At 41.3% G+C, this 24,708-nt stretch overlaps 1 protein-coding gene across 2 annotated transcripts in view; it reads left to right on the top strand.

Moving 5' to 3' along the window:
• Positions 1-23,556, top strand: part of DDR2 (discoidin domain receptor tyrosine kinase 2) — a 117,893-nt gene extending 94,337 nt beyond the window's left edge. For both annotated transcript variants that reach the window (XM_031688703.2, XM_031688702.2), the window contains exons 9-17: positions 534-596; positions 1,375-1,505; positions 4,452-4,662; positions 6,077-6,300; positions 7,522-7,649; positions 9,740-9,931; positions 10,204-10,438; positions 12,373-12,522; positions 16,601-23,556. In XM_031688703.2, coding sequence (XP_031544563.1) covers positions 534-596; positions 1,375-1,505; positions 4,452-4,662; positions 6,077-6,300; positions 7,522-7,649; positions 9,740-9,931; positions 10,204-10,438; positions 12,373-12,522; positions 16,601-16,735 — 1,469 coding nt within the window. In that variant the 3' untranslated portion in view covers positions 16,736-23,556. The remainder of the gene's footprint in view (positions 1-533; positions 597-1,374; positions 1,506-4,451; positions 4,663-6,076; positions 6,301-7,521; positions 7,650-9,739; positions 9,932-10,203; positions 10,439-12,372; positions 12,523-16,600) is intronic.
• The last annotated feature ends 1,152 nt before the right edge of the window (positions 23,557-24,708 follow it).

Genomic DNA, 24,708 nt, shown 5'->3' with positions numbered 1-24,708 from the left:
CTTAGAAGTTTCAACTTCACTGTAAAGGATACTTTAATTTGTTCATAAAGATGAAGGCTTAATTTATAAACTAAAGGGCTAGGACAATGAAGCATATAGTGAAAACCCTTTTATGAAGCAACTTAATTTCCTTGAAGGGAAGATCGTCTTAGCACTATGACTGTCCCGTGTCTGCTTACCCATTGTATTCTCTCTACACTTTTCTGAGCCAAGGTCTCACTTCCTATACACACTTTATGATAATGTGTGGTCACAGCCCTCTGACCAGTCCTTCTTAAACTTTTTTTTTTGCACCGTGACACTTAGTAGTTAATAATTTAAACAAAAATTTTACCAAAAAAAAAAAGTTGCCCTTGCTATTTAGATGAATGGTGATATTTTTATGTAATATATTTGTGTGATTTCATTTCTAAGAAAGGCTGGTGGGAACCCACTAAACTGGTTTCACACCATGCTAGCTTAGAGCCTGCCTTCAGAACAACTGCTGTCTAGCTGTCTTCTCTCCGGCTCTGACCCACCCTGTTCTGTGACAGATGCTGCAATGTACAACAACTCTGGAGCAATGCCCACCTCGCCTGTGGCACCGACAACCTATGGTATGTGTGCCTCCTGCTTATAAAAATTAAGCCTGGGGGGCCTCCTGGAGGATGAAGACGGGTGGAGATTGGCAAAGGCCTGAGTGTGCAGTAGGTTTGATACCAGATGGCTTTGGGTAAAGAATAGCTCTGGAAAGACAGGACAGTCCACCTTCAAAGTTAAGGGCCCAAACTCACTCTTTTCACTGTGGGTTCCTGTAATTCTTCAGCTGAGGAAGAGCCTGGATCATTCCAACTGCTTCATGAAAGTTTGGGAAGCTTGGAGCAGAAACAGGGAAAGGGACATTTCTAGGTGAGACCCATCGTGAGGATCTCAATGAATGAGTGGAAGTCTGTGGAGCAAAATGCTTGTCTCTCTAATTGGAGATAAATATGGCAGAGTATATCCATTGCTTCAGACAGTCACTGGCCATATAAGTCAGCAGTCTGGGAAACATGTGATCAAGTTTCTCCAAAGAGGACTCTCAGCTCCCATGACAGGTCTCAAAGAATGCAGAGTGAAGCTGATTCTACAGCTGTTTTTCATGAGGTGTGATTAGGGGCCAGTAGACTTAGGCCATGGTATAAAGGAGCAACATTTTGGGAAGAGTGGAAAACCTCTCCATTATCCAGTCTAATTCATGATGAGGAGGAGGCTTCTGTCCTATGGTGAACTGTAGAATATAGGCCCAAAGTAACACAAGTGTAGCAGAAGTGTTAAGGTAGTTCAATTCCCTCATGCTTTTCTCCTTGCCCCATGAGATGATAATATTCTTCATCTGTCTTTTCCTGGTTACAGATCCAATGCTTAAAGTCGATGACAGCAACACTCGAATCCTGATTGGCTGCTTGGTGGCCATCATCTTCATCCTCCTGGCCATCATTGTCATTATCCTCTGGAGGCAGTTTTGGCAAAAAATGCTGGAGAAGGTGAGGAAATGCGGAACAATCGTGGGATGGGAAGCTGCTCCATCCTTTCCTACGCTGCTGTTGACCCAGAAGTAAAGGGCAAATTACAAAATCATTTACACGTTTAGAGAGTAAACTGAGGACCCCCAAAAACATAGGAATGGAGAAGCTTGGCTGAAAGGAGTCAGAAAAGAATAAGCTAAGTCCATTTTCTCATTTTTAGAATGAAGATTTTGAAGAAAACTAAAAAAACTCTTCCCAACACACTGAATCTCAAAACGCTGGCATCTCCCTTGAAGGTTGGAGGAGAGTTCAGGCATCTGCCTTTTTTTTTTTTTAAACAAGTGATTCTGATGCACAACTCAAACCTAGCTAAAATGTCTGATAATTCTGTTCCTTCTCTTCTTTTACCAATTGTCTGTTTGTTTTTTTGGTGTGTTTGTGTGTGTGTGTGTGTGTGTGTAGAAAAACATTCAGCCTCATTGATATCCAAGCTAAGTTTCTCACAATTCTATTCCTACTCCTTCTTGTACTTGAAAGTTATGGTCATGCATCCTTCTGAGTCCCTCCTCAGATTTTTTTTTTTGTCTAGGCCAAGTGATCTATATATTTTCTGTCACATGTGTCTTGTCACAAAGACTTTTTTCTTGATTTTACTTGAACCTCATTGAATAATGGTGAGTTGGGTATAGTAGTTATATTTAACTGTTTTTCTGATGAGAAAAATGTGATGTGTTCAAGGTCCTACAACTAATACCCTGTTTTCTATGCTTGTTCCAGTTCTCAATCTTGAGGTATGCCAGCTTCTTTTCTTCTAAAATATATACGTTCCACCACAGATGGGATATCTATGACGTTTCTTGGTTTCTTAGGCCAAACAGAAACTCTGAGCGCTGCTGCTACGTGTCTGATACTCTTGGGATTTGCTGATGATAAAGTGTTTCTAGCTTTGGCCATGGACATCTTTCCTGGCCAATGAGTTCAAGTGGATGTGGACTGTAAGAGGCCCTAGAAACTCTGGGCTGTGAGGCTTGGAAGTGCCCCGGGAGAGCAGGGAACAGGAGGGAGCGTATAGCCTAATTGCGTTTTATAGCTTCTGTGTCTGGTCCTGGGCTCTCAGAGGAGACCAGTGCCTATGTGGAGCACATACCCGAAGAGGTGATAGGGCACCATGACAATGGACTTGAATTTTCTGAACTTTTTGTGGGTAGGACAAGAGGGAAGGGGCTGAAATCAGTGAAGTGAGGGGAATGACCCAGACAAGTAGCTTGCAATTCCTTCTGACCTGTTACATATAGTCAAGTGCTAAGATGATTGAGGTCTATTTTAAGGTCTTTCAGCAGAAGTATTTCATGGAAGAGAAGTCCCTCTTTGCTTCCCATAGAGACTTCTATCATTAGTCTGAAAACACTTTAACTAAATTAAAGCTTTCAATCCATAAAGAGTGACTGAAGGCTGAAAGGCAGAATCCACAGAGAGCTCACCCACTGGCCTGAGGCAACATCAAAACCTTTCTTCTTGTAGAATGTTGGAACATACTGGGTATCTGAATTCCCAGGTGAGGGGTAGCAAAGACTGGTGGTGGTGGTAGAAGCTGGTGGACTGAAGGGTCAATGGACAGCTTGAAGCTGATATGTGTTCTTATTGATTAATCTATTTTGACTGCATTTTAGTTGAGGAGAGGAGGGTCTCTGTTCTCTACTCAATGAGATATTTTTCTCTTTATTTGAGCAGGAATTTACCACTCTTCTCTGACTCATTCTTCTGAGTCCCACTGGGATATATTCATGGGCTGAGGGAGGAATTTTGGATTGGAGACTGTCCAGGTACAAGGGGGAACAAAATTTTTGCCCTTGAATATTTAACTTAGTCCTTCAAGAAATTTTTTCTCTCCCTGTAAAGCCCGAGTAAGATAATTCAAGATGCCCTGGAATAACACATGATTTCTTCCTGGGAAAAGATTTTTCTTTTGGTAGAAAATCCTTAAGCATACACATGTATTATCAAAAAAATTACTCAAGATAGCCTTATGCTATAGCATTATTTGCAAGATACTTACAATGGTGTTCTCAGAATTCTCTCTTTGAGGGAGTCAACCCATATTTATTGAGTGTCTACTCTGTTCTGGGCTTCGTGCTCAGTATTGAGGCTATTACTACAATAAAGGACCTCTCAGTCTAAGGTATGGAGTAGACGTCCAAGTTTTGCCATTGAGCACCCGAAGTGTGTTTGTTGGAGTAGAACATTTCCCATGTTTACATGCAAATATTCACACATATTCAGATTCTGGGGTTGTCCTCCTGAAGGAGCAGGTGGATAACGTTAGACAGGATTCCAGAACAATCAGGATTTATTCTTCTTGTTCTTGTGTTAGGTATCATTCACCTCAGTATCGCTGGATGCCTAGGACTTTCCTTTCTTAGTTTGTAGCCATTTCACTTTTGGTTTGTAAAAGTGCAGGCTTGAGGGGGTGTTACCATGACCTACAGAGCCAGAGTGATCAGGTGAACTACAGCTTCATCACATTGCAGCACATTTGTTGAGTTAATGAACATTTTAATGTATGTCTATACAAAATCAAAGCTATGGAATGGTGTCAGGAAAAGCCATTATTTAACAGAACATTGAAAACTCTAAGATTGAGGAGATCTATGATTGGCTACTGAGATAGGTTCTTATGGTACCACGTGAGTAATGCTTGTAAGTGCTTCAGTGGAAGTTAATGAATGTTGGCAAGCACAGACGTTTGGAGGTCAAATTCTGCCTTGAAGAAGTGAAGGATTAGTCTAAATTTCTACAACACAGGCATTGGTGGAACCAGACTGCATCCCTGACACTTGCATTGCTTCTGGAGCTTGAGTATTAAAGAGTTGTTTCATCTGAGTGGAAGAGCTGGGTTTAAGAAGAGGACAGAGTGACAACCTTCTTTGTGCCAGCATGCCTTTCTCCCCACTCCTTCTCTTCCAGGCTTCCCGTAGGATGCTGGATGATGAAATGACAGTCAGCCTTTCCCTGCCAAGCGAGTCCAGCATGTTCAACAATAACCGCTCCTCATCGCCAAGTGAGCAGGAGTCCAACTCCACCTATGATCGCATCTTCCCCCTTCGCCCTGACTACCAGGAGCCGTCCAGGCTGATACGGAAACTCCCAGAGTTTGCTCCAGGGGAGGAAGAGTCAGGTGAGGATGAAACAGCTGGCAGATCATTGAGGGAAAAAATTTAGGAAGGTGTGACACTATTTTTCCTACTCAACCAAATCTAAGTTTTATCCTAGAGAAGCCCACCTTCTCCTGGGAAGTCTTTCTAAATTTGATCTGCTGCCGCTCCTAGCCTATTCTGGGCTCCCTTCCTTTGCCGTGGGACATAGCAGATGTTTGGAGGGACCCACATGTCAGAGGAAGAAAACAAATAAAATGTGTTACTAAGATGTTAACACTAGAAGAACCTAAATAGTCTAATGAGTCCAACCGCCTCATTTTTCATAGGAGGAAAGTGAGAAAGCTCAGATAAGGTACTCCTCCAGCATGAAACACCATCAGGGGTGAATGCAGGACAAGAATTTGACCTGGAGGAAGAGAAAGTAAAGCTAAAGTCACCTTAGAATTCCCAGATTTTTAGCCACCTAGATAATTGAGTTTTTTTCTAACTTTTTAAATTTCTCTTTGGTGAAAATTTATTAGACTAATACAAGATTTTCTTACAAGAGTAAATATTTCTTGCCTTTTCTCGACAAAAGCATTGCTTTGATAAAACAGTGCCAATTGAATCACATCCCAGTGTTTTTGAAAAAGTGCTACAGAATGACATCAGATGGGGTGGTGGGGTCATCAGTGAGGCTCAGAGCAGCTTTCCCATGAGGTCAGCAACCAAAGAGTGACCCCAGCCAGTAGAAGAGGACTGGTGGTGCTCAGGAGAGAGCTAGTTGGAGAAGTAGTCAGGACTAACTGTGAGAGCAAAGACTTTCCAAAGGGTCCTTCCAAATGAAGAAAGGAAACTACTGTGTATTTAGATAGAAAACACTGAAGGAGCATATTGAACTACAGAAATTTTACAGAGGCACCAAATAAGGGATATAAATGAATTTATTTCCTAGGCTGAACCAAAGTAATTTACCTATTTTCTGAAGTCTTAAACACACCCCCACCCTCATATTTTAATGCATTTTTCTCTAAAGTTAGGATGTATCTTAAGCTAGATGATATAAATTTAGTCAGAAAGTTTTTAATCTCTGAAATAAGTTATCATATCGGTGATAGTACCTTAAAATTAAGGAAATACGCTATTAAATCTTCAAACTTTAATACCCCCACCCTAATATAGTGCAGACCTTCCTGTGGCTACACCAGAATTTCACGAGCTTAGCCAAGGAGGTTGTTGAGGGTCCTGTCGTAAGAGGGTACAGGTAAGTGGTGGCCTGCATTCTGAAGGTCACAAGAAAGAGCCTCTAGAGGACTCATTCCCCAAATAAGAATGTCACGGCGTAGGTTAGGCTGTCTTGGGGGCACGTTTTAGCCCTCGTTTCAGATTTTCTTTTTTGAAGAGCTCTCCAAAGATAACCCCTGGGAATGAGCCTCCTTGTCCTTGTCTTCCCAGGCTGCAGCGGCGTCGTGAAGCCGGTCCAGCCCAGTGGGCCCGAGGGTGTGCCCCACTACGCAGAGGCTGACATCGTGAACCTCCAGGGGGTGACCGGAGGCAACACATACTCTGTGCCCGCCGTCACCATGGACCTGCTCTCAGGAAAAGATGTGGCCGTGGAAGAGTTCCCCAGGAAACTCCTAACTTTCAAGGAGAAGCTGGGAGAAGGCCAGTTTGGGGAGGTGAGCTGGTTTCTCTGAGTGGGGCCTTTTTTGGTAGCTCAGAGGAAGTGGTTGCATAAAAACGGCCAGTAGGGCAAAGTGTCCCATCCAGAGTGCATTCACACTGAGTGTCTCCTCCACTTGCCTCAAGACTACTATTGGGTCAACCTCATCTTTGCCAAATAGCTGAGGAATTCCTGGGAATTCTGATATTTTATATAGAAGTCTCTAAGCAGGCAAGTCACTGGACTTAGATATCCTGAAAAACCTTCAATATTTTGAAAAAATGTTTACAATAGGTTACGGAGGGTGGGGACCATAAGATGTGATCATCTGTTATAAACTGTCCAAGAACATCCTGCTATTTGATAGCCACTTTGGGTTTTTTTCCCTTTTCATGGGAGTTACGTGTAAAATGGTCAAAAACAGCCTCGCCCCTGCCTTTGGTCCCAGAATCAGCCGCTAGGGAATGAATCACTAGCTAAGATAAGGAGGAGCGCTCTTCGCAGTTGCCCTCAGAGTGATGCACGTAATACTTGACTCTTCACTCTTACATCAGTCACATGAGCCTTCTGAGAATTCAAAGCAATGATTCAAGTGGCAATAGAAGTTCTTTACCACCACCCGCTAAGTTCCAAATGTAACTTGGCTTCATAAGAATATGTGATTGGTTTCCAGTGTGGGTGGCATTCATCCTTGTGAAGGTTTGGTGGTGGTGGAGCTAGAAGGGTCTGTGGCACGTGTTTGTGGTGGTATACACACCCATTCTGTCTCCTGGGTTGGAAACACAGGCTCGTTATTCTGTCACTAATATGTAGGGGTCACTGATAATGCTAACCCCATACTAAGGGATTAGTTAGAGAGGAAATTGCCTTCTGTTTTGCACAATCCAGTAACTAAACTTCCTTGAATCAACGCTCAAGCATTTATACCAAATGACGTTTTGTAGCGGCTTTACTGTAACAAAATACTATGCCACAGATTCATTCACGTAACTAATATTCCAATCAACGCATATTTCTTTTATAAAGCAGTTCCATATCATGTTAGCTGGGTACCTTACCACTGTTTTTATCAGTGATTGGAGTCAAAGATGTGCTGTTACACGTATCTTCTTACTGGCCTTTTGATTATTTTGCCTGAGTTGTAAGAGCTAGCTTATCTCCAGGAAATGCCCAGCAAGAGCACTGAGGCACCTTCAGGAGAAAATGATCATGCTGAGACTAGATGACTTTTGTCTAGGTCCATCTCTGTGAAGTGGAGGGAATGGAAAAATTCAAAGACAAAGAGTTTGCCCTAGATGTCAGTGCCAACCAGCCTGTCCTGGTGGCCGTGAAAATGCTCCGAGCAGATGCCAACAAGAATGCCAGGTCTGTGGTCTGCATTTTGAATTTTCCTTTATGTATTTCAACCTTCAGGATCAGGAACACTTCTGGAAATGTCTGAGCAATTTTTTTTTTCTTTTGAGATGGGAAGGTCTGCGAGCTGCCTTACCTAACATTTCCATGGTTGTACTTTCTTTTCCTGATAGTCCTCATCTCGGTTCTCACCTCTCTCAAACACAAATGTACGTTTTCTGTTGGATCTGCTACATATTTGCTTCCTACTCTCCTCTGCATAGCACTGCCCTCCCCAGCATACATAGCATTCTGAATGCATCCTACCTCTTCAGTTGTTGTACAGAGACACACTCCTGAATGTCGCTACCTCTCCTTGCAAACTTTTCACAATCACACACATCCTTCTTGCTAAGCTTCTTCCATTCTCCTTTTTCCTTCTGCATCTCTATTTACTTTCTCATCCCTTTTTTTTCTCTTTTATGCTCCTTTTCTTCTATGTACAGCAGCCCCCCACATGAGAAGCTACCTCTGCTTGGAAAAGTATCCATGGACCTCAAAGCAAAAGGATCCCCAGTCCTTTAGCAGTTTGCCAAACTGGCTAATAATCTCTTGGATCCTTAACTACATACACTGGTTTCCAGCCCTACTCCGTTGTCTGACAGCCTTTCCGTTACAGTAATGGTGAGTTAATCCTCACCCAGAGAGGCATGTTGGTTGAAAGCTGGTTGTATGTGTCTCAGAGTAGTCTGCACATCTGGTAACATATGCATTTCCCCCTTCGGGTTGCCTTGATTTGTCTCACTGACATTCAAAGGGAGAGAAAATTTATGATCCCTATTCCTCAAATTATCATAAATTCCAAGAATGGAGTTAGGGTTTCATTAAAAGTCTTGAAATCGACAGGTTGTGGAATGAAGAAAGAAAAGCAAGGGAACAGAACAGAACTGTGGAGGTTTTGGAATTTTGACTGTGAGAATTTCAATCTTAAGGATATTAGTATGAACGACAAGTGACATCCTCTGGGTCCCAGAGAGAGACAGAATATTCCCAATATTAATCTTAGCACATCACTGGAGAAAGTGGCAAGAAGAAAGAAAAAAACTGCAGACAGTGACCAAGACTTTGCCCACTGTTTTGTCTGGTGAGGTTTGGTGTCCCACCCGTGTGCCCTCCAGTTTAGCAATGATGAATGGCTTAGACTCTGGGCCCTCCCAAGCCAGGGAACCCCCGGTTTGAGGTTGAAGGGGAAATGAAAGAGGGTAGATGTTGCATCAGGACTACATTGATTTCAAGGACTTTATATTGACATAGTATGGCCTCCCAGGCCAGGATTTCTAGAAAGCTCACAGGAGACTTATAGCCAGTCTGTTCCAATAGTTTTGAGAATGTGGGCTAGTGGTCTCACGAATCCAAATATTGTAACTGGGAAAGTTATAGCCCACTTTGTGACTCAAGGGTGGGTGTCAATGTCTACTCAAACAGTTATTAGTGTTGGCCAACTAAGTACTTCTTTTGGAATGACCCCGCATTACCACCGCGAACTTTAAACAGCTCTGTTTTGAATAGGCTACTAAGTGTGTGCTGTGATTGACTGCGGGCGTGCCCTGCATTAAGAAAAGCCAGGATGGGGAAATAAAAAATTGTCAGATAAACCAGAGGATGGTCATTCACTTTATAAACAATGTCCTTGCCGTTATTTATGGAGTGACTCCATGGCTTTTTAAAAGCGTAAATACCCCATTGCACTTAAAATATGATTTCTAGACAAAGATTTTATTTTTAAGACGAGGTAGCAGGACATATTTGATTTAACAAACGTTGATCACTTTCTGTGTGGTAGGGATGCAAATGTGAATGTCATGGTTCATGTTCCCCGCAAATTACAATTGAATAGGGTGCATCATATTCCAGAAATAGTAAAGTGAGACAGTTTCCAGGTACCAATTTCTCTGTCCTCACCAAAGGTTATCCAAAGGGTAACAAGACTGGATATAATGGGGAGGTCTAGATGGAACAAGAATGGATATAATGGGGACGTCTAGACTTTGCTGTGTCTTCTTCCCCCTCTTGATTCTAACTTTGGGAGCCTCTGGGTTTATCTATGTCTGTGTCCTCCAAAGGAATGATTTTCTTAAGGAGATAAAGATCATGTCCCGGCTCAAGGACCCCAACATCATCCGTCTCTTAGCTGTGTGTATCACTGACGATCCTCTCTGCATGATCACTGAGTACATGGAGAATGGAGATCTCAATCAGTTCCTTTCCCGCCATGAGCCCCCCAGTTCTTCCTCCAGCGATGTACCCACTGTCAGGTAAACAAGCCAGGTCTTCCATCTCTTCCCTGTGTTTGTGAGACTCACCTGGGATCTGGAGATGGGGAGCAGTAAGCCTTAGAGTTCATCAGTGTCCTGGGATGGCAGGGGAGGTTAGTGTGCAGGGAACAATGGAGCAGCTGCCCTTCGGGGGAAAGCAAAGAGAAGGGGTGTTGTGATGGGAATCCCAGTTTGTTGGTACCACCTTTAGAAAGTGTACCTTTCACAGCTTCCTCTCTCCATAGGCGACTTTCTCTCTTCTGTTTCCTCAGTTACACCAACCTGAAGTTTATGGCCACCCAGATTGCTTCCGGCATGAAGTACCTTTCCTCTCTTAATTTTGTTCATCGAGATCTGGCCACGCGGAACTGCTTGGTGGGTAAGAACTATACCATCAAGATAGCTGACTTTGGAATGAGCAGAAACCTGTACAGCGGTGACTACTACCGGATCCAGGGCCGGGCGGTGCTCCCGATCCGCTGGATGTCCTGGGAGAGCATCTTGCTGGTGAGTTCTCTGCATCTCTGAGCTCCACCCTAGCGGCTGGCATGTGGGCGGATGCACAGGGCATGGAGGGACACAACTGAGACAGCAGGAGGCAGACGATAAATAGGCTTTGATACTTTCTCTGACTTGAGATGATTTGCTTTGTATATTAAGTATTATATTTTTGACAGCTGCCTATTTCTGCTGCTAAAATGTAACACGCTTACTATAGAAAATTTGGGAGAAAAGTTTAAAAATATACCCACAATGATAAGAGATTTAGTGTCATTTCTTCCTTTCTACCCTGTCTGCCTACTGATTGATCTGAATTAATTTAGAATGTTAAAATCTTGTCATTTAAAGAACTGTTATCCACACAAAATATTTTCCTTCTTTATGAATTTCATAATAATGTTTTCAATTATTATCTAGACTGATGTCTATTTTTATTTTAGGGCTATCACCATTTACTTTTTAAGTTCCTCATTCTTTCCTTTATAATTTTTATTCAACTCTTGGTATTTTGGACCATGAGTGAATAATTTTTCCAAATGCCTCTCTTAGAGGTACATCTTCTGACCATGCATATTTGAGATAATTTATTGTTGATTTCATACCACTTAGCTGACTTATAGAATTAATAGACTTTAAACTTTTACTTCCCACAATGCTGTATACATGTAATTTTGTCTTTTGTCATTTAATATTGCAGAGAAAAGCCTGAGAGAAATCTAGTTTTGTTCATTTATTATTAATCTGTTTATTTCTTGTTCATATTCTTATAGGACTCATTAATTTATTTGAAATGAACAAAATGTATAGTTATCCTAACTAGTATTAATATTTTAGTATACTTCCTTTGAGGATTTTTTTCTATACATGTATTTCTCTGAACATATATATTATATACATAAAATTATATTACATATTGGGATAATGCTGTGCAATCCAATTCTCTATCATTGATATTTCCTATGTTAGTAGATGTTTTTCAAAAACACGGTTTTAATGGCTGCCTAATATTCCATTGTGTGGCTATATCCTATAATTTAATAATGTTGCTATAATTTGATATTTAAATACTTTGCAATTTCCTGCAATTATGAATGATGCTGTGATACACATTGATTTATATAAATCCTTACAAAGATTTTTATCATCTATATAGGTGAATCAAATATTTTACCCATTTCTAATGTGATTGTTAATCATTGCTCTCTTTAAAGGTATAGCATGGTATTGTAAAATATTATTAGACTTGAGATTCAGAGGATTTTGGTCCAAATCTCAGGTTTTTTTCCATTACTAATGGTCTTTTTTACCAGGAAATTTTAGTAAACCTCTCTTGTCTCCCCTTTCTGATCTGGAAAATGAGGATAAATAAGATCATCTACTTCAGTGTCGTATTTATTAAACATGTGCAAGTATTTAATGCATGCTAATTGCATCTGCATCTCATTGCTGTCACTCCTTTGTCTATCCTTCAAGACTGTGACGATCACTGAACTGGGAAGTGAGAGTTCTGGATTCACCCATCTGCGTTCATCAGGCACTTAAACTAGATTCCTGTATCTCCAACATAGACGCCATGAACTTCCCATTCTAATTTTGCCTTTCCCTTGAGCATTTCCCCAGTGCTATCCTAGGCCCTGGAGTTTAACCTTTTAACACCCAGTGGGAGAGTCACATAGCTTATGGCTTCATCCTTTTCAGCCCTTGATCTCATCTCCAAGAAAAGTAGACCTCAGCTCAGATCCTGAGGGTGAGAGAATGGCCTACAGCTTGGCGTCAGAGCAACTTCATATTGTTTCTAGCTTCCGCATGCAAATCTTGGCAGTTCCAGTGTTCCTGGCCCTGGGTAGTGAAAGGGGATAACTCCAAGTTACAAAAATGGAATATACTCTTGTCATGCACAGATTATTCTGGATTTTCCCTTCTTTTCCTGACTTAAACAGGGCAAGTTCACCACGGCAAGTGACGTGTGGGCCTTCGGGGTGACTCTGTGGGAGACGTTCACCTTTTGTCAGGAACAGCCCTATTCCCAGCTGTCTGATGAACAGGTCATCGAGAATACTGGAGAGTTCTTCCGAGACCAAGGGAGGCAGGTGAGAACTGTTGGGGGTGGATGGGTGTGGTCTTGGGTGTGCTTGAAGGACAGACAAAGGGAAGTTCTGACTTAACAGGTTAGGCCTGAGCTGGACAGTGGGCTCCCTGGATGATAGTCTTTTGTCACTAATTATAAAGATAATGTAAAAGACCAAGAGTTTTTGTCACTAATCGTACAGGTGATGTGAAAGACCAGGGTCCTTCCTAGGCATCCACACACTCTGCTTTATCCAGATGTCAACCCACTGATCACTGGGGAGCATGAGGTGTCTCATCAGGCTGCTCCCCAATTCAAAGATACCAGGAAATAAAATCCTATCTCTCATGTTTGATCTATTCCTAGGCTGTGTAGTTTGTATTCTTGGTTGAAAAACATAAGAATAAAAACATAAGCTTAAGCTTAAAAGTGGATAAGACGTTATTAGCATTCATTAAGAAATTTGGTTTGAACTGTCTAGTGGGGTTTTTAGACTTACGTGTCCAGAGGCCGTCAGGTGCATCCCGGCCTTGCCGCTCCTGGAAGGTACCCCTGGGCCCAGCTCTTGTGGCCTCTCAGGACTTGGAAAAAGCTGGGCTTCCAAGCTCACAAGGGTCCCAATTCCTAGTCAAGATAATCCAGGATTCCTTTAGGTGACTCAGTGTTTAACATTCTCGTGAGACGTGGGATTCAAATCTTGCAGGTGGCTGGAGCACCGAGTCCCCAGAGTGGCCTGGCCACAGCACACACTCGGAGTGTGGCAGCTCGGGCAGGAAATAATAATAGCTGGGGAGAGGGAGAAGGCTCTTGCAGAAAGTTAAAAGTGGATCCTCTGTGGCTTAAACAGATCAAGGCAAGCAAAAGATAAGGGAGTGACTAGAGACAGCACAATATGCAGGTTAAAAATAGGAGGGAGGGTCCTGGAATTTACCTTTATCTTGGTACTCTAGATATTTTGGTAGCAGAAGATTAAATTTTCCATCTTGGCTATGAGGTACTTGCTTTCTCACCAGGACAAAGGGTAAATGTATTCCTGTATGCAGGAGATAAGCGAGTAGACCAAGGAAAAATGTTTTTCTCCTGGACTAGTACATCATGGCCCCCTGGATGGCCTATTAGAAGTCTCATGGCCAATTAAAGGTTCAACTAGAAAACGTAATTTTATTCATCATAACAACGATTCTATCCTGGAATTACAGGCAAAGGAAGGACTATTGTAAACCTGTTAAGTTTCCCTCATCTGATTATTCAGTGGCTGAAATCCCACATGGAAAAAAATTTATATCAGGCAAAATTGTACCACTAAATATTCAGCCAAGAAAGGCATGCTTCCCCCTACTTTTTTCCCACTTTATACTTTGTATTACAAATATTGTAATTGATACTAAATAGCTTTTTGCTTAGCATTAAGACGTTAGATATTAATTATTCAAATATTACGCTATTCAATTTCACAATAAAATGCTGTTTTATCATTTAATGGATATTTTAATATCTAATAATCTCTGAGATTTAATTTTTCTTATTTATTTTTAAATATTCAGTTTAAAAGTGTTCACCATTTTCACCTTTGCTAAAAACTTATAGTGAACCAAATTTATTTTGACCAACTGCTAAATGGTTGAGTGGTAAAGTCAAATATTTGATTAAAACCAATGCTAAACCCAAATACTCCCATTATGTGCTAAGTTAGAAGCTTCTCATCTATAAGTGCAAGTTTGAATTTTTGATAAAAACTTACTTAACATATGAACTTACTAAACATAATTTATTAAATTTGTATTTTATTACAATTTGCAAAATTTAATTATGTTAAATTTTATTATTAAAATTTCAGTATTGAAATTTTAGAAGTCTGACATGGAATATATAGGAACAGTAATTTCTCAACACTATCAGCTATTAGGTGGTTTCTCTGGTCACTAGACTGCACACACGTGATCTAATTTGTTTTCAGATGGCACAGTCAAGGTCACCAACATGTTGAACCTAGAAAAGATAATGCAGAAGAAAAATTTTCAGTGACATGAATTCTAGCAGGAATCTTATACTTAAGCCTCATCGCTTAAGCAAATCTTAAATCCTTTGCATTCAATTGAAAATGCTTGGAAGTCTACAACAATAATTTCAATAATTAAAAAATGTATTTGACATTTTTGTTTCCAGTTTGTTTTTACGAACTAAAGGATCCCCAGATAGCAGTTTTCTTGAAAGCTCGTGGTCTAGATAGAATTAAATAATTAAAAATTAAATACAGTTTTAAAAGTTTGTTTTAATGTTATTAAAGATGGAATTCTCTATAGATGAGAATTATTATGAAATATAACTTGAGTTATTACACAGTTCTGTAAGAGGCAAATAATTTATTTATTATTTCAATTTTATTGGCTCAAAACAGATATATTTTTTCTAAAGATACCTTACAAACATCCCACAAAGGGCTTAACAGTTTTAAGTTTCACCAATAGTATTAAAGAGTGCCCATTATCCTGTAACCTTATTTATATTAGTAATGTTTTCTTTAAAATTCTTGGTATTTTATAGCCAGAGTTATTTGTAACATACTGAGTTAAAGCTTGTCAGATCTTATCAAATATTCCAATAGAAGTCACAATCATTTGCCTTTTTACTTGTCAATTAAGAGTTGATGATGGCAAGCTCCTTAACGTTGGTCTCGGTTATGATTTTCTGGGTGTGACACACAAACAAAGGAAACAAAAGCAAAAACAAACAAGTGGGACGGCATCAAACTTCTATACAGCAAAGGAGACCATCAACAAAATGAAGAGTCAACCTACTAAACTAGAGACAATATTTACATTTTCTCTGATAAGGGTTAATATCCAAAATATATAAAGAACACATACAACCCAATAGCGAGAAACCAAACCACCCAATTAAAAATGAGCAGAGGAACTGACTTTCCAAAGAAGACATACAGATGACCAACAGGTACACGAAAAGGTGCTCAGCATCACTAACCATCAGGGAAATGCGAACCAAAACCACGATGAGATATCATGAGCTCACACCTGTTAGAATGGCTATTATGACGAAGACAAGAAATAACAAGCATTGGCGAGGAAGAGAAAAGGGAACCCTCTGTGCGCTGTTGGTGGGAATATAAATTGGTACAGCCACTATGGAAAATAGTACGGCAGTTCCTCAAAAAAATTTAAACTAGAATTACCATGTGTTCCTATGATGCATGATATAAGTTGGTGTGGGAGAAGGCAAGACAGCTGCAGATGTTGGACCCATGGTTCAAAGAGCCTGAGAAATTTAGGTTTGGCTCAGGAACATGTCAGTATACCAAGGTATTCAAAAACACAGGTAAAGAGTTGACAGGAACGGATTACAGGCAAGCAGAAGATGACCTGGGAGTCAAAAGAGTAGCATCTCGCTGGAGGAAGAAGTCAGTAAGTGGCACTTTGGGAGTAGAGTCAAATCCAGCTCTAGGCTAGAATTCAGGGCAGGGCTGGAAGGAGGGTGAAAACACAGATGTTGGTGAGTAATGTAAAGAAGAAATACAATCTCCTCTACCTGGGGCCAGCACAGGGGAGAGGGAGGGCAGAGAACATTATGGTCAGGAGCTACATGGACACAACCTGCATCTTGGTTTCTGTAGCTGGCTAAGATTTTATCCCAGTAAAGGAACTCCAGTAAAGGAGCCGAGGCAACTAACATACTTTCTGCCCCTGCCACGACTGGCCCAGCCAAGATCAGCCTCATCATGAGTGAGCCATAAATGGAGGATTTGGTGTTCCAATCACTTGCTGTCCAGTCTAAGCTGTCTTTGTGCTTCAGTTTCTTTCTGTCTTTTTCTTTTCTTTTCCTTTTTTGCATGATAGTAGGGACCCCGGAGTAGCCCATCAGGAAATTCTGCTCCAGAGAACTAGAAAAGACAAAGTGGGTGGGAAAGGAACTGATGTGATTAGAGCTCTTGTGGTGAGGAATAGAATAGACACCACACTCATTTCAGTTTTCGAGTCCAAGTGGGGAAGTAGGCAAATCAAACTGTGATGCAACGACTCTTCTTTCTCACCCCCTGCTTAATATTCTCTCTCTCTCTCTTTTTTAATTTATTTTTGTTTCTGAAGACTTACCTCCCCCAGCCTGCCATTTGCCCTGACTCTGTGTATAAGTTGATGCTCAGCTGCTGGAGAAGAGATACGAAGCACCGTCCCTCGTTCCAGGAAATCCACCTTCTGCTTCTTCAGCAAGGGGACGAGTGACGCTGTCAGTGCCTGGCGACATTCTGACGGCCCAGGTCCTCCTCACAAGACCTACCACTCACCTGCACCTAAGCCACTCCTTCTGGACATTGAATGGACCTGAGAGACAGAGGCCTGTTTGCTTTTCTCTCTCTCTGTCCCTCGTCTCCCTCCACTCCACTCCCCCACTCTCTATCCCTGACACGTATATACATTTTTTTTTTACATTAAAGAACTAAAAAAGAAAAAAAAAAAGCCTAGGGCAGATCTAGTAAAGAATTTTACTTGATATACCAAAAGTGTTGGATAACAAAGGCTAGATAATTTAGATAATTTATAAAGGTTAAATGTGCTTGTGTTTATAAATGTGCAAATTATACAATATTTTTTTCCATGTCGCCTTTTAAAAAATGGTTTCAGAAAGAAAAACTTGAAGAGTACTAATGTCTTAGGAAACATGTGATCAGGCTGAGGGAAAACATTTGTTAAGTGTGGAGAATCTGATGAAATGGTATTCGGTAACTAATCGCAGATGGTTTTGCTTCCTAATTTGGCCTCTAGACATGTCTGAAACGCGGTGTCTTCCTCTCCTGGGAAAGTAGATGCTCCATGCTTGAAGAACTCCAGCTTCTGGGATGGGCGTTTTGTTCATTCATGGGCAGGGATCAGGGTTGAGGTCTATATGCATGGGAAATTCAGAGAATGTATGTAGGAAAAGAGCATCGACTGCAGGGTCATATGAACAGGAATTGTCATTTGCAAAAAAAAAAAGTACCTCGTGCATGGACATGTTCTTGAATGGGGAATGGATGCAGCAGAAGAGGCCTTATGGAGGACAGGTAACAGGTGCGCTGCTCGTTTCTGCAGAGGGTCCTCCTCTTATCTTGTTCAGACATTATTGTGTGTGTGTTTTAGTGAGAGCCTGATTTTGAATCAGTAAAAACTGTTGTTTTGATGTCTTGATCTTAGGTCCTTTGGTATCTGTCCTCTAAATCTTCCAGCTCTTTTAGTGGATGAATCCCCTATGGGCCCTGTGGACTGGGCATTTAATTTCTCAGGCATGAATATCTGAGGGCCACAATAGGGAATGAATTCTGAGTGTTCTTGAAAGGATGACCTGGGACTGATGAAGGGAGGTTACAGAGAGATTGATGTCCATACCTTATTAGGGAAAACACAGCCAGAGGCAGAACATACAAGCATGAAAGAGCTGCCTCCAGAGGTGGGGAGTCCTTTGTCACTGAAGAGGTTCAGATATAGGCAAGGAAGATGTAGGCCTTCAAACACAGATGTAGGCTCATGGGAGATGATACTGTTTATCCTTCCGCCCTAAGAGTCCTTAAGAGGCGCAGGTAGAGCGTGGTGGAGGAGCCACTCGCTACTACTGCTTAGCATACCCTCTTCCTTGGAGCTGGTTTGACCAGCAGAAAAGAAAGCATGAGACTCTAACTTCAGAATCCACAGACACTAATACCACTGTCCAATGAGTCCACTTAGAACAGATTCCAAGCTTTCACACTCCACAAATCCTAAGATTCGGTACGAAACTCAAGAAGGGAACCCTCAATTCCCATTGAGCAGAAACAAGAAAGGATTACAGAACAAGCTTCTCAAACTTAAAGGAAATAGTCTCGCCCCCTTGGGTCTGCTGCTTTTGCCTTCACCCAGCCCACCTTCCATACAGTCTCTCAGGAGCTTTGGTGGTTGCCCCTGTCCGGCCTTCAGGGCTGCCCCAGGCCACAGCACAAATCCCCAACCCCCAAGATTCATGTCGTGGGTCGTCTTCCTTCCCCTAGCAAATGCCCTTTCCCTATAGTTGTCCTGTGACTCTGATCTGGTCTCCCAGGACTGCACTTTCTAGAGGGCATCAGTTTGGGAGCTATTTCTGCCTCAAGCCAAGTGTATCATCTTGGACAAGTTACTTTGCCTCTTTGGACTTTTGTTTCCTTATCAGTCAAGTAAGCAAATCGGATGAGATGATCTTCAAGTCTCTTCCTGTTCTGATATGTTCAGTGCTCACAGGGTAACTAGATCTACCATGGATGCAGACTCAGTTATCCGGTCGTGTCCTGCTCTGAAAATTGTGGTCAGCAAAAGAGATTGCATGGGAAGGTCACTAGAATAGTAACACTAACACCTGTCCCTTGTTCAGTACTTTAAAGTTTACCACGTGTTTCCACGTACATTATCTCACTTGATAAATGCAGGGATAAATGTTCTTCTATACCTTGTGACCTGCCACGCACTCTATACGCTCAAGATCAATGTTAACTTCACATATTATTCAGAGTTCTCCAGAGAAACAGAACCAATAGAATATATATATGTTTATGATTTATTATAAGGAATTGGCTTACATAATTATGGAGGCTGAGATGTCCCACAATCCACCATCTGCAGGCTGGAGACCCAGGGAAGCTGCTGGTGGTGGTGTTCTGAGACCCAGAGGGCCAGTTGCAGGCAGGAGAAGGCTAACGTGTCACCTTGATCAAGCAGACAGGCAGAGGGGGCGAATTCCCCCTTCCTTTTTTTTTTTCCCTTCTATTCAGGCTCTCATTGGATTTGATGATGCCCACTCCTACTGGAGAGGGCAATTGACTTTACTCAGTCCACCAATTCAAATGCTAACCCCATCCAGAAACACCCTCAGAGACACACCCAGAAATCATATTTAATCTGGGCATCATACGTCCCAGCAAGTTGACACATGAAATCAGTCAATACACTCCACTAGAATTAAAGGGATTTGATGTCAGGACCTACAGCCTCTTCTCATTTATCAACAAGTCTCTGGCATCCTCCATCCTCCATCTATATCCAGACCAGGCCGTGACTTCCTATGGGACAAGAGGAGATATGTAATATAATTCGTCCTTCCTTTGCCTAACATCCTCCACTTACTTCTTTTTTTTACAATTCTGCCTCCATACACTGCATGTCATGATCCCTTAAAAAAAAAATCTCACATTTACAGTGTATTTAGTACATCTGGATTTTCCTGGCCTTGAGTCAGAACAGTAATTTATTTCGGGTGGCTGGCAAATATGTATTGTCATGTACACGTATCCTTTTCTGAGGTGAGGAGGGCTCCATCCTCTGGCGCTAAGACTCATCCTACAGACATGGGTTTCTCTTCTACCTTAGCCATCCCCACTGAGTTTAGCAGCACACATCTAAGAGAGCCGACAGAGTGCATGGTGAAGGTTGGGTACGTAGAATTTAAATGTCTCTGGAATCTAACTGAGACAAGTGATGCTAGAAATTGTGTAGAGAAGGAGCCAGGAAAAGGGATGAGAAACTGTGAGGCCTTGTCACCTTTCTAGTAAGTTATCCTCTTCGTGATCTGTGTGACGTATTTTATGTCCAGATGGTAGTTTGGGGTAGTCAGATTTCAATTTATACTCTTGCTGGATAATGTGCTGATTGCAAAGTCCAAATCCTGATGCGCTGTTGCAAACACATGTGCTCAGAAGAGATCTGGAGTAGGAAGAGGCATTCCTGGGGCAAATGTGGTTCTAATGCTATGGAAAGATGGCTTGCAAGTGTACAAGACTGTGTAGCAAAGAGCATTGCATGGAAGTGGAGTAAAGAGTGAGTAAGAGAATGTGCTGTGACTGGACGGGAGGCAGGTGGAGGTTTAGAAAGAAGTCTGCATACTAAGGGGTAACGGAGGGAGTGTGAGAAGGGCGGAGCAGGTTAGGGCAAGTAGGGGAGGCACGGGGATCCTGTGGGGAATCCACTCTGAAGCACAAAAGCAGATCTCTCTGAAGAGAGAGCTGAGTGAGGACGGAAAAAGTTAAGTGTCTTGAAGATCAAAGCTGAATGGATATGGAGAAAGAAGACATTCTAGGTGATAGAGACTATAAACATGTCCATTAAAAAAATGAAAAGTCAGGTGCAGAGTATGACGTGGAAGGGAGCTTTTCGGAGTTTTGAGAAAGGGGAAGCCCATTGTGAATATAAAAACACATAAGCAACCAGCAGGGAAAGAGCTTTTCGTCTCAGAAGAAGTGGGAGACGGAGGCAGTTTCAGCACCTGTGTCTTCTCGACCATATCGAGTACTGGGGTTTAACGGTGGTGAGAAGAAAGCAACTCTTTGTCTGGCCTAGACTTGGCTTTCCAAGTGCTGCTTTGGAAATGAAGACCAGGAGATGGAGGATTTATGGTAGTCCACGAAGTTTTGTGTTCCCTTCTTTACTTCTGGTAATGAAACCCATTTCAAACGATGCTCATCATTGCTGTGCCCAGAAAGGCCACAGGGAAATGTTGGAACAACAGGCTTAAGTTAGACGAGACTAAATCTTGTTTGGTATCTGCACAAAGAGGTACGTGCCATGTTGGAACCATGTGTTTTTCTAGTCCCATCCAGACTTCCCACAAGAAAACCATAATGTGGGGCTAAGCCATATGTTTTGAGTAAAGGAGAACAGAAGAAAGGCGAGTATCTGAAAGGGGGAAAGAGATTGTGAAGATGTTCCAAGGAAATAAGTCTTAAAACAGAACAGCATCTGTTTTGCCCAAAACTACAACACATGAAGAAAATTACAGTCAAGGCTTAGATTACTCTCAGTATATAGCTATTTAGTCTGTGATCATAAAATGAGTCTATAGATCTGGAATTTGACATCTTAGTCTTTTCAGGAAGACCTCTGACCTCTGGCAGTGCACATGGTAGGGCCCTAAATGTTTCTGGAGGATGCAGATCCAGATCTCTAAGGGAATTTCCTTCTGAATTGAAATTTAACACTTTTTCAGAAACAGATGAATGTCTTTTCCACTTGGTAAATGTCTTGGAGTGCTAAACTGAGATGGAAGGAGACTGGAATCATTAATGGTGATTGGATTTCTGGCATTTTGTGTTCTCTGCTACAATTAGCTGCATTGCTTGGTGGCAGACATGGTGGGTAATTGTTTAGTTGCTGTATCCTTTTTTTTTTCCCCCAACTTATTATTTTGAAATACTTTAAGACTCACAAGAAGTTACAAAAATAGTACAGAGTGGCCTTCCCCTAACACCAGGCTTTCCCATTGATAACATCTTATGTAACCACAGTCCATTTTCAAAACCAGAAAATTGACATTGGTTTAATACTATTAACTAAACTACAGACCTTACTCAGATTTCACCAGCTCTTCACGTGGACACATTTCGTTTCTGGATACTTTTACCCCTTGCTGATTTGTAACCTGGCCTCGCTTGGATGCCTCAGGAAAGGCATTGTTTGGATCAATTCTACAAAATCCTAAAGAGCATGTAACGAATTAATCTGCTCTTTTATCAGTAAGCAATATCCTGCTTAGACTGTTTTCACACTTTCTGACTAGTTTGGCTGGCCGGCGTCTGAATCAATCCAAGAACAGCTTAGAAAAGCCAGGCAACACAAAGGACAGTAAGACATACCCACTGGCTAGAGACTAGGGTACAAGAGAAAATTACAGATGCTTTCTGAATTTCCTGCAAGTGAGTAGGGTTTGTCTGGTGGCAAGGAGAGGACTTTAGAATAAACCAGGATTCTGGTCAAGAGCTAGGTGGCGCTTTGTTAATGGCGCCAAGGATAGCTTGTGGAAGGAATAGAGGACAATGGTATCGACCCCTAATGTGTAATAAAACACTATTTTTAGAACAGTAGAGACGTTTCATTTGCCTAAACATCTATTTTTAAGTGGACTAACAATCACATTGGACCAAATTAAACGCAGTCACAGCAGCAACCTGGCTAGAAGGTTGGGAAGGGGCCTGGGGGCAGGGGGTGTGGAAACTCTGTTTTTGTGGATTACAGCTTTGAGTTTCATGATGGTATTTTTAACTTGTCTTGTTTAAGGGTCACAAGATTATACCTGTGTTCACCTCTACATACCCCATGTCCTGTAACATTCCTAACACACAATGAGCACACGATAAGTACTTACTGAATGTTTTTTTTTTAATGAATAAAAGATAGAAGCAGAAACTTGTCATTCAGCATAACTGGAGTGAATTTAGGGTGAATTGCTTTGCTGTATTGTAGAGGATTTATTTTCAAATGAGGAAAGAGGAAAAAGTGCCTAGACTTGTACCTGGTGTAGCACATCCTTCATGTGTATATTTATTGATGATAAAGTTGATCTATGGAAATGCCTTATTCTTTGAGGTGTTTAGACAGAAATGCAAGGTAGTTCTCTACTGGGTACCCCACCAAGAGCAGGGAGAGACTCTGGCCCCAAAGTCAGCTCAGTTGAAACAAGCTTCTCCTGCAGACACCTTGTCAACAATTTTACGGGCTTCCAGAGGAAAAAGTTGAGAGTCCTAAGCTAGCCTGTGCTGACCCACATTCACAACTGCATGTAAAGAAAGAATGTGCAAAGGGTCTCAAGGGAAGGCACAAAGGGATAAGGTGATCACTTTCAGTGGAAACCTGTTTTCTTGAAAAGAGGCTTGGAAAGAATTGAAAGTTGAGAGGGTTCCTGCAACACACCAGGAGTTTGTAATCCAGCCCATTCATGCTCTGTCCTGTACTATCCATGATGCTCTGTTCTTCTACCCCATTGTCTGGTTTCTTTTTCTGAGGACTGAGTTTCTGGAGCAATGTGTGGTGCATTCTTCCTACAAGGAGGAAACATCTGGGCTTTTTTCTGCAGGCTTTGGAGGATGATGTGTCTTGTCAAGGGGTAAATAGCAAACTGATTTAATTTCTGCTTAAAACTATCCTAGTCATCCCCAAATAGAATGCATAAAATTTCTCTGTATTAGAAAAAAAATGAGATACCCATTGTATATTGTCTTTTCTTTATTTATTCTTTGTAAGTCTGTCAGATGATAAATTGTAAATAACAATGATTAAAGAAATATGCTACTGATCGATCCTTCTCTCTGTGAAGATAGCACTGGTGTGGGCTTTGTTACCCTTCCTCTTTTTGCCCTTACACCCTTTTTGGAGAAACGATGGGGCACAGGGACACAGCAGAAGGGTGTGTGTGGTGTGGGTGCCTGTCTGTTGAGGTTTACCCAACAGAAGCTTATTTACCTAGGCCTCTCACATATTAGTTGACAGTTTATTGGAAGAAAAGCATCTTGGTCTCTGGCATGTCCAAACACACCAGGGAATGGGATTTTATGTTGTCACATTAGTCGAGAAGGGATTCTGTATTGTTGTTATAAAGTTGTCTTGTTTGATACACAGAAATCCTTTCTAAATCCAAATATGATCTGTCTCAAGACCACCCAGGCATACAAAAAACTATGAACAACCAGAATACAGACTCATTCTTCATAACAGAGACTAGGATGGAACCACCCAAAGCAACATGTTATCAATAAAAATTTCAACAATCTTACTGGAGGAAAGAGTGAACTGTTTTTATTCTTCATAAAAATATTAGAAAACAATGGTCAAATGGAGAGAAGATCAAAGAATAGGTAGGTAGAAAATACAAGGAAGAAAGGTTTTGAAGGGAATCAGGTAATTAATAAAAATATATTAGTTTTTTTTTTAAAAAAAGATACCAAACCAGTTGATACCAAATTAATCAAAACCTCTAGGATATTCAAAAGCCAATACAAATAATCTGTCTCATATCTTTCAGAGATCATTCCTCTTCATAAATAACTAAAACTTTGAAAGAGGCTATGAAGTAAAATATGTTCTGTAGAGTTTGACACACAGTGTGCAGTACTGCTTAGTGTGGACTCGCCCTGGTGATGGTTTCACTGTTACCAGTCCACCATAAACCCAGAAACCTAGAGCACGCAGTTTGGCAGAGTACTCTTACATCTGATGAATCGAACAATAAAAAACAAACAAAACAAAAAAAGAACTGGGGCTTGTATTTTGTATGCCTTTTGCTTTTTATTTCATTATTCTAGTAATTTATTTTTATTTTATATTCCAAAAGTACCCATCTGGGATAGCTTGGAAAAACAAAACAGGTCCTTTACCACAAAGAGTTTGAGACACGCTTAAATAGATTACAGTACGCGATCCATTACGTCCCATGTAGTTCTGAGATTCTCTGA

Source organism: Vicugna pacos, chromosome 21, assembly GCF_048564905.1.
Source record: "Vicugna pacos chromosome 21, VicPac4, whole genome shotgun sequence".
NCBI classification, from domain to species: Eukaryota; Metazoa; Chordata; class Mammalia; order Artiodactyla; family Camelidae; genus Vicugna; species Vicugna pacos.
This window is presented reverse-complemented; position numbering and strand designations above follow the sequence as displayed.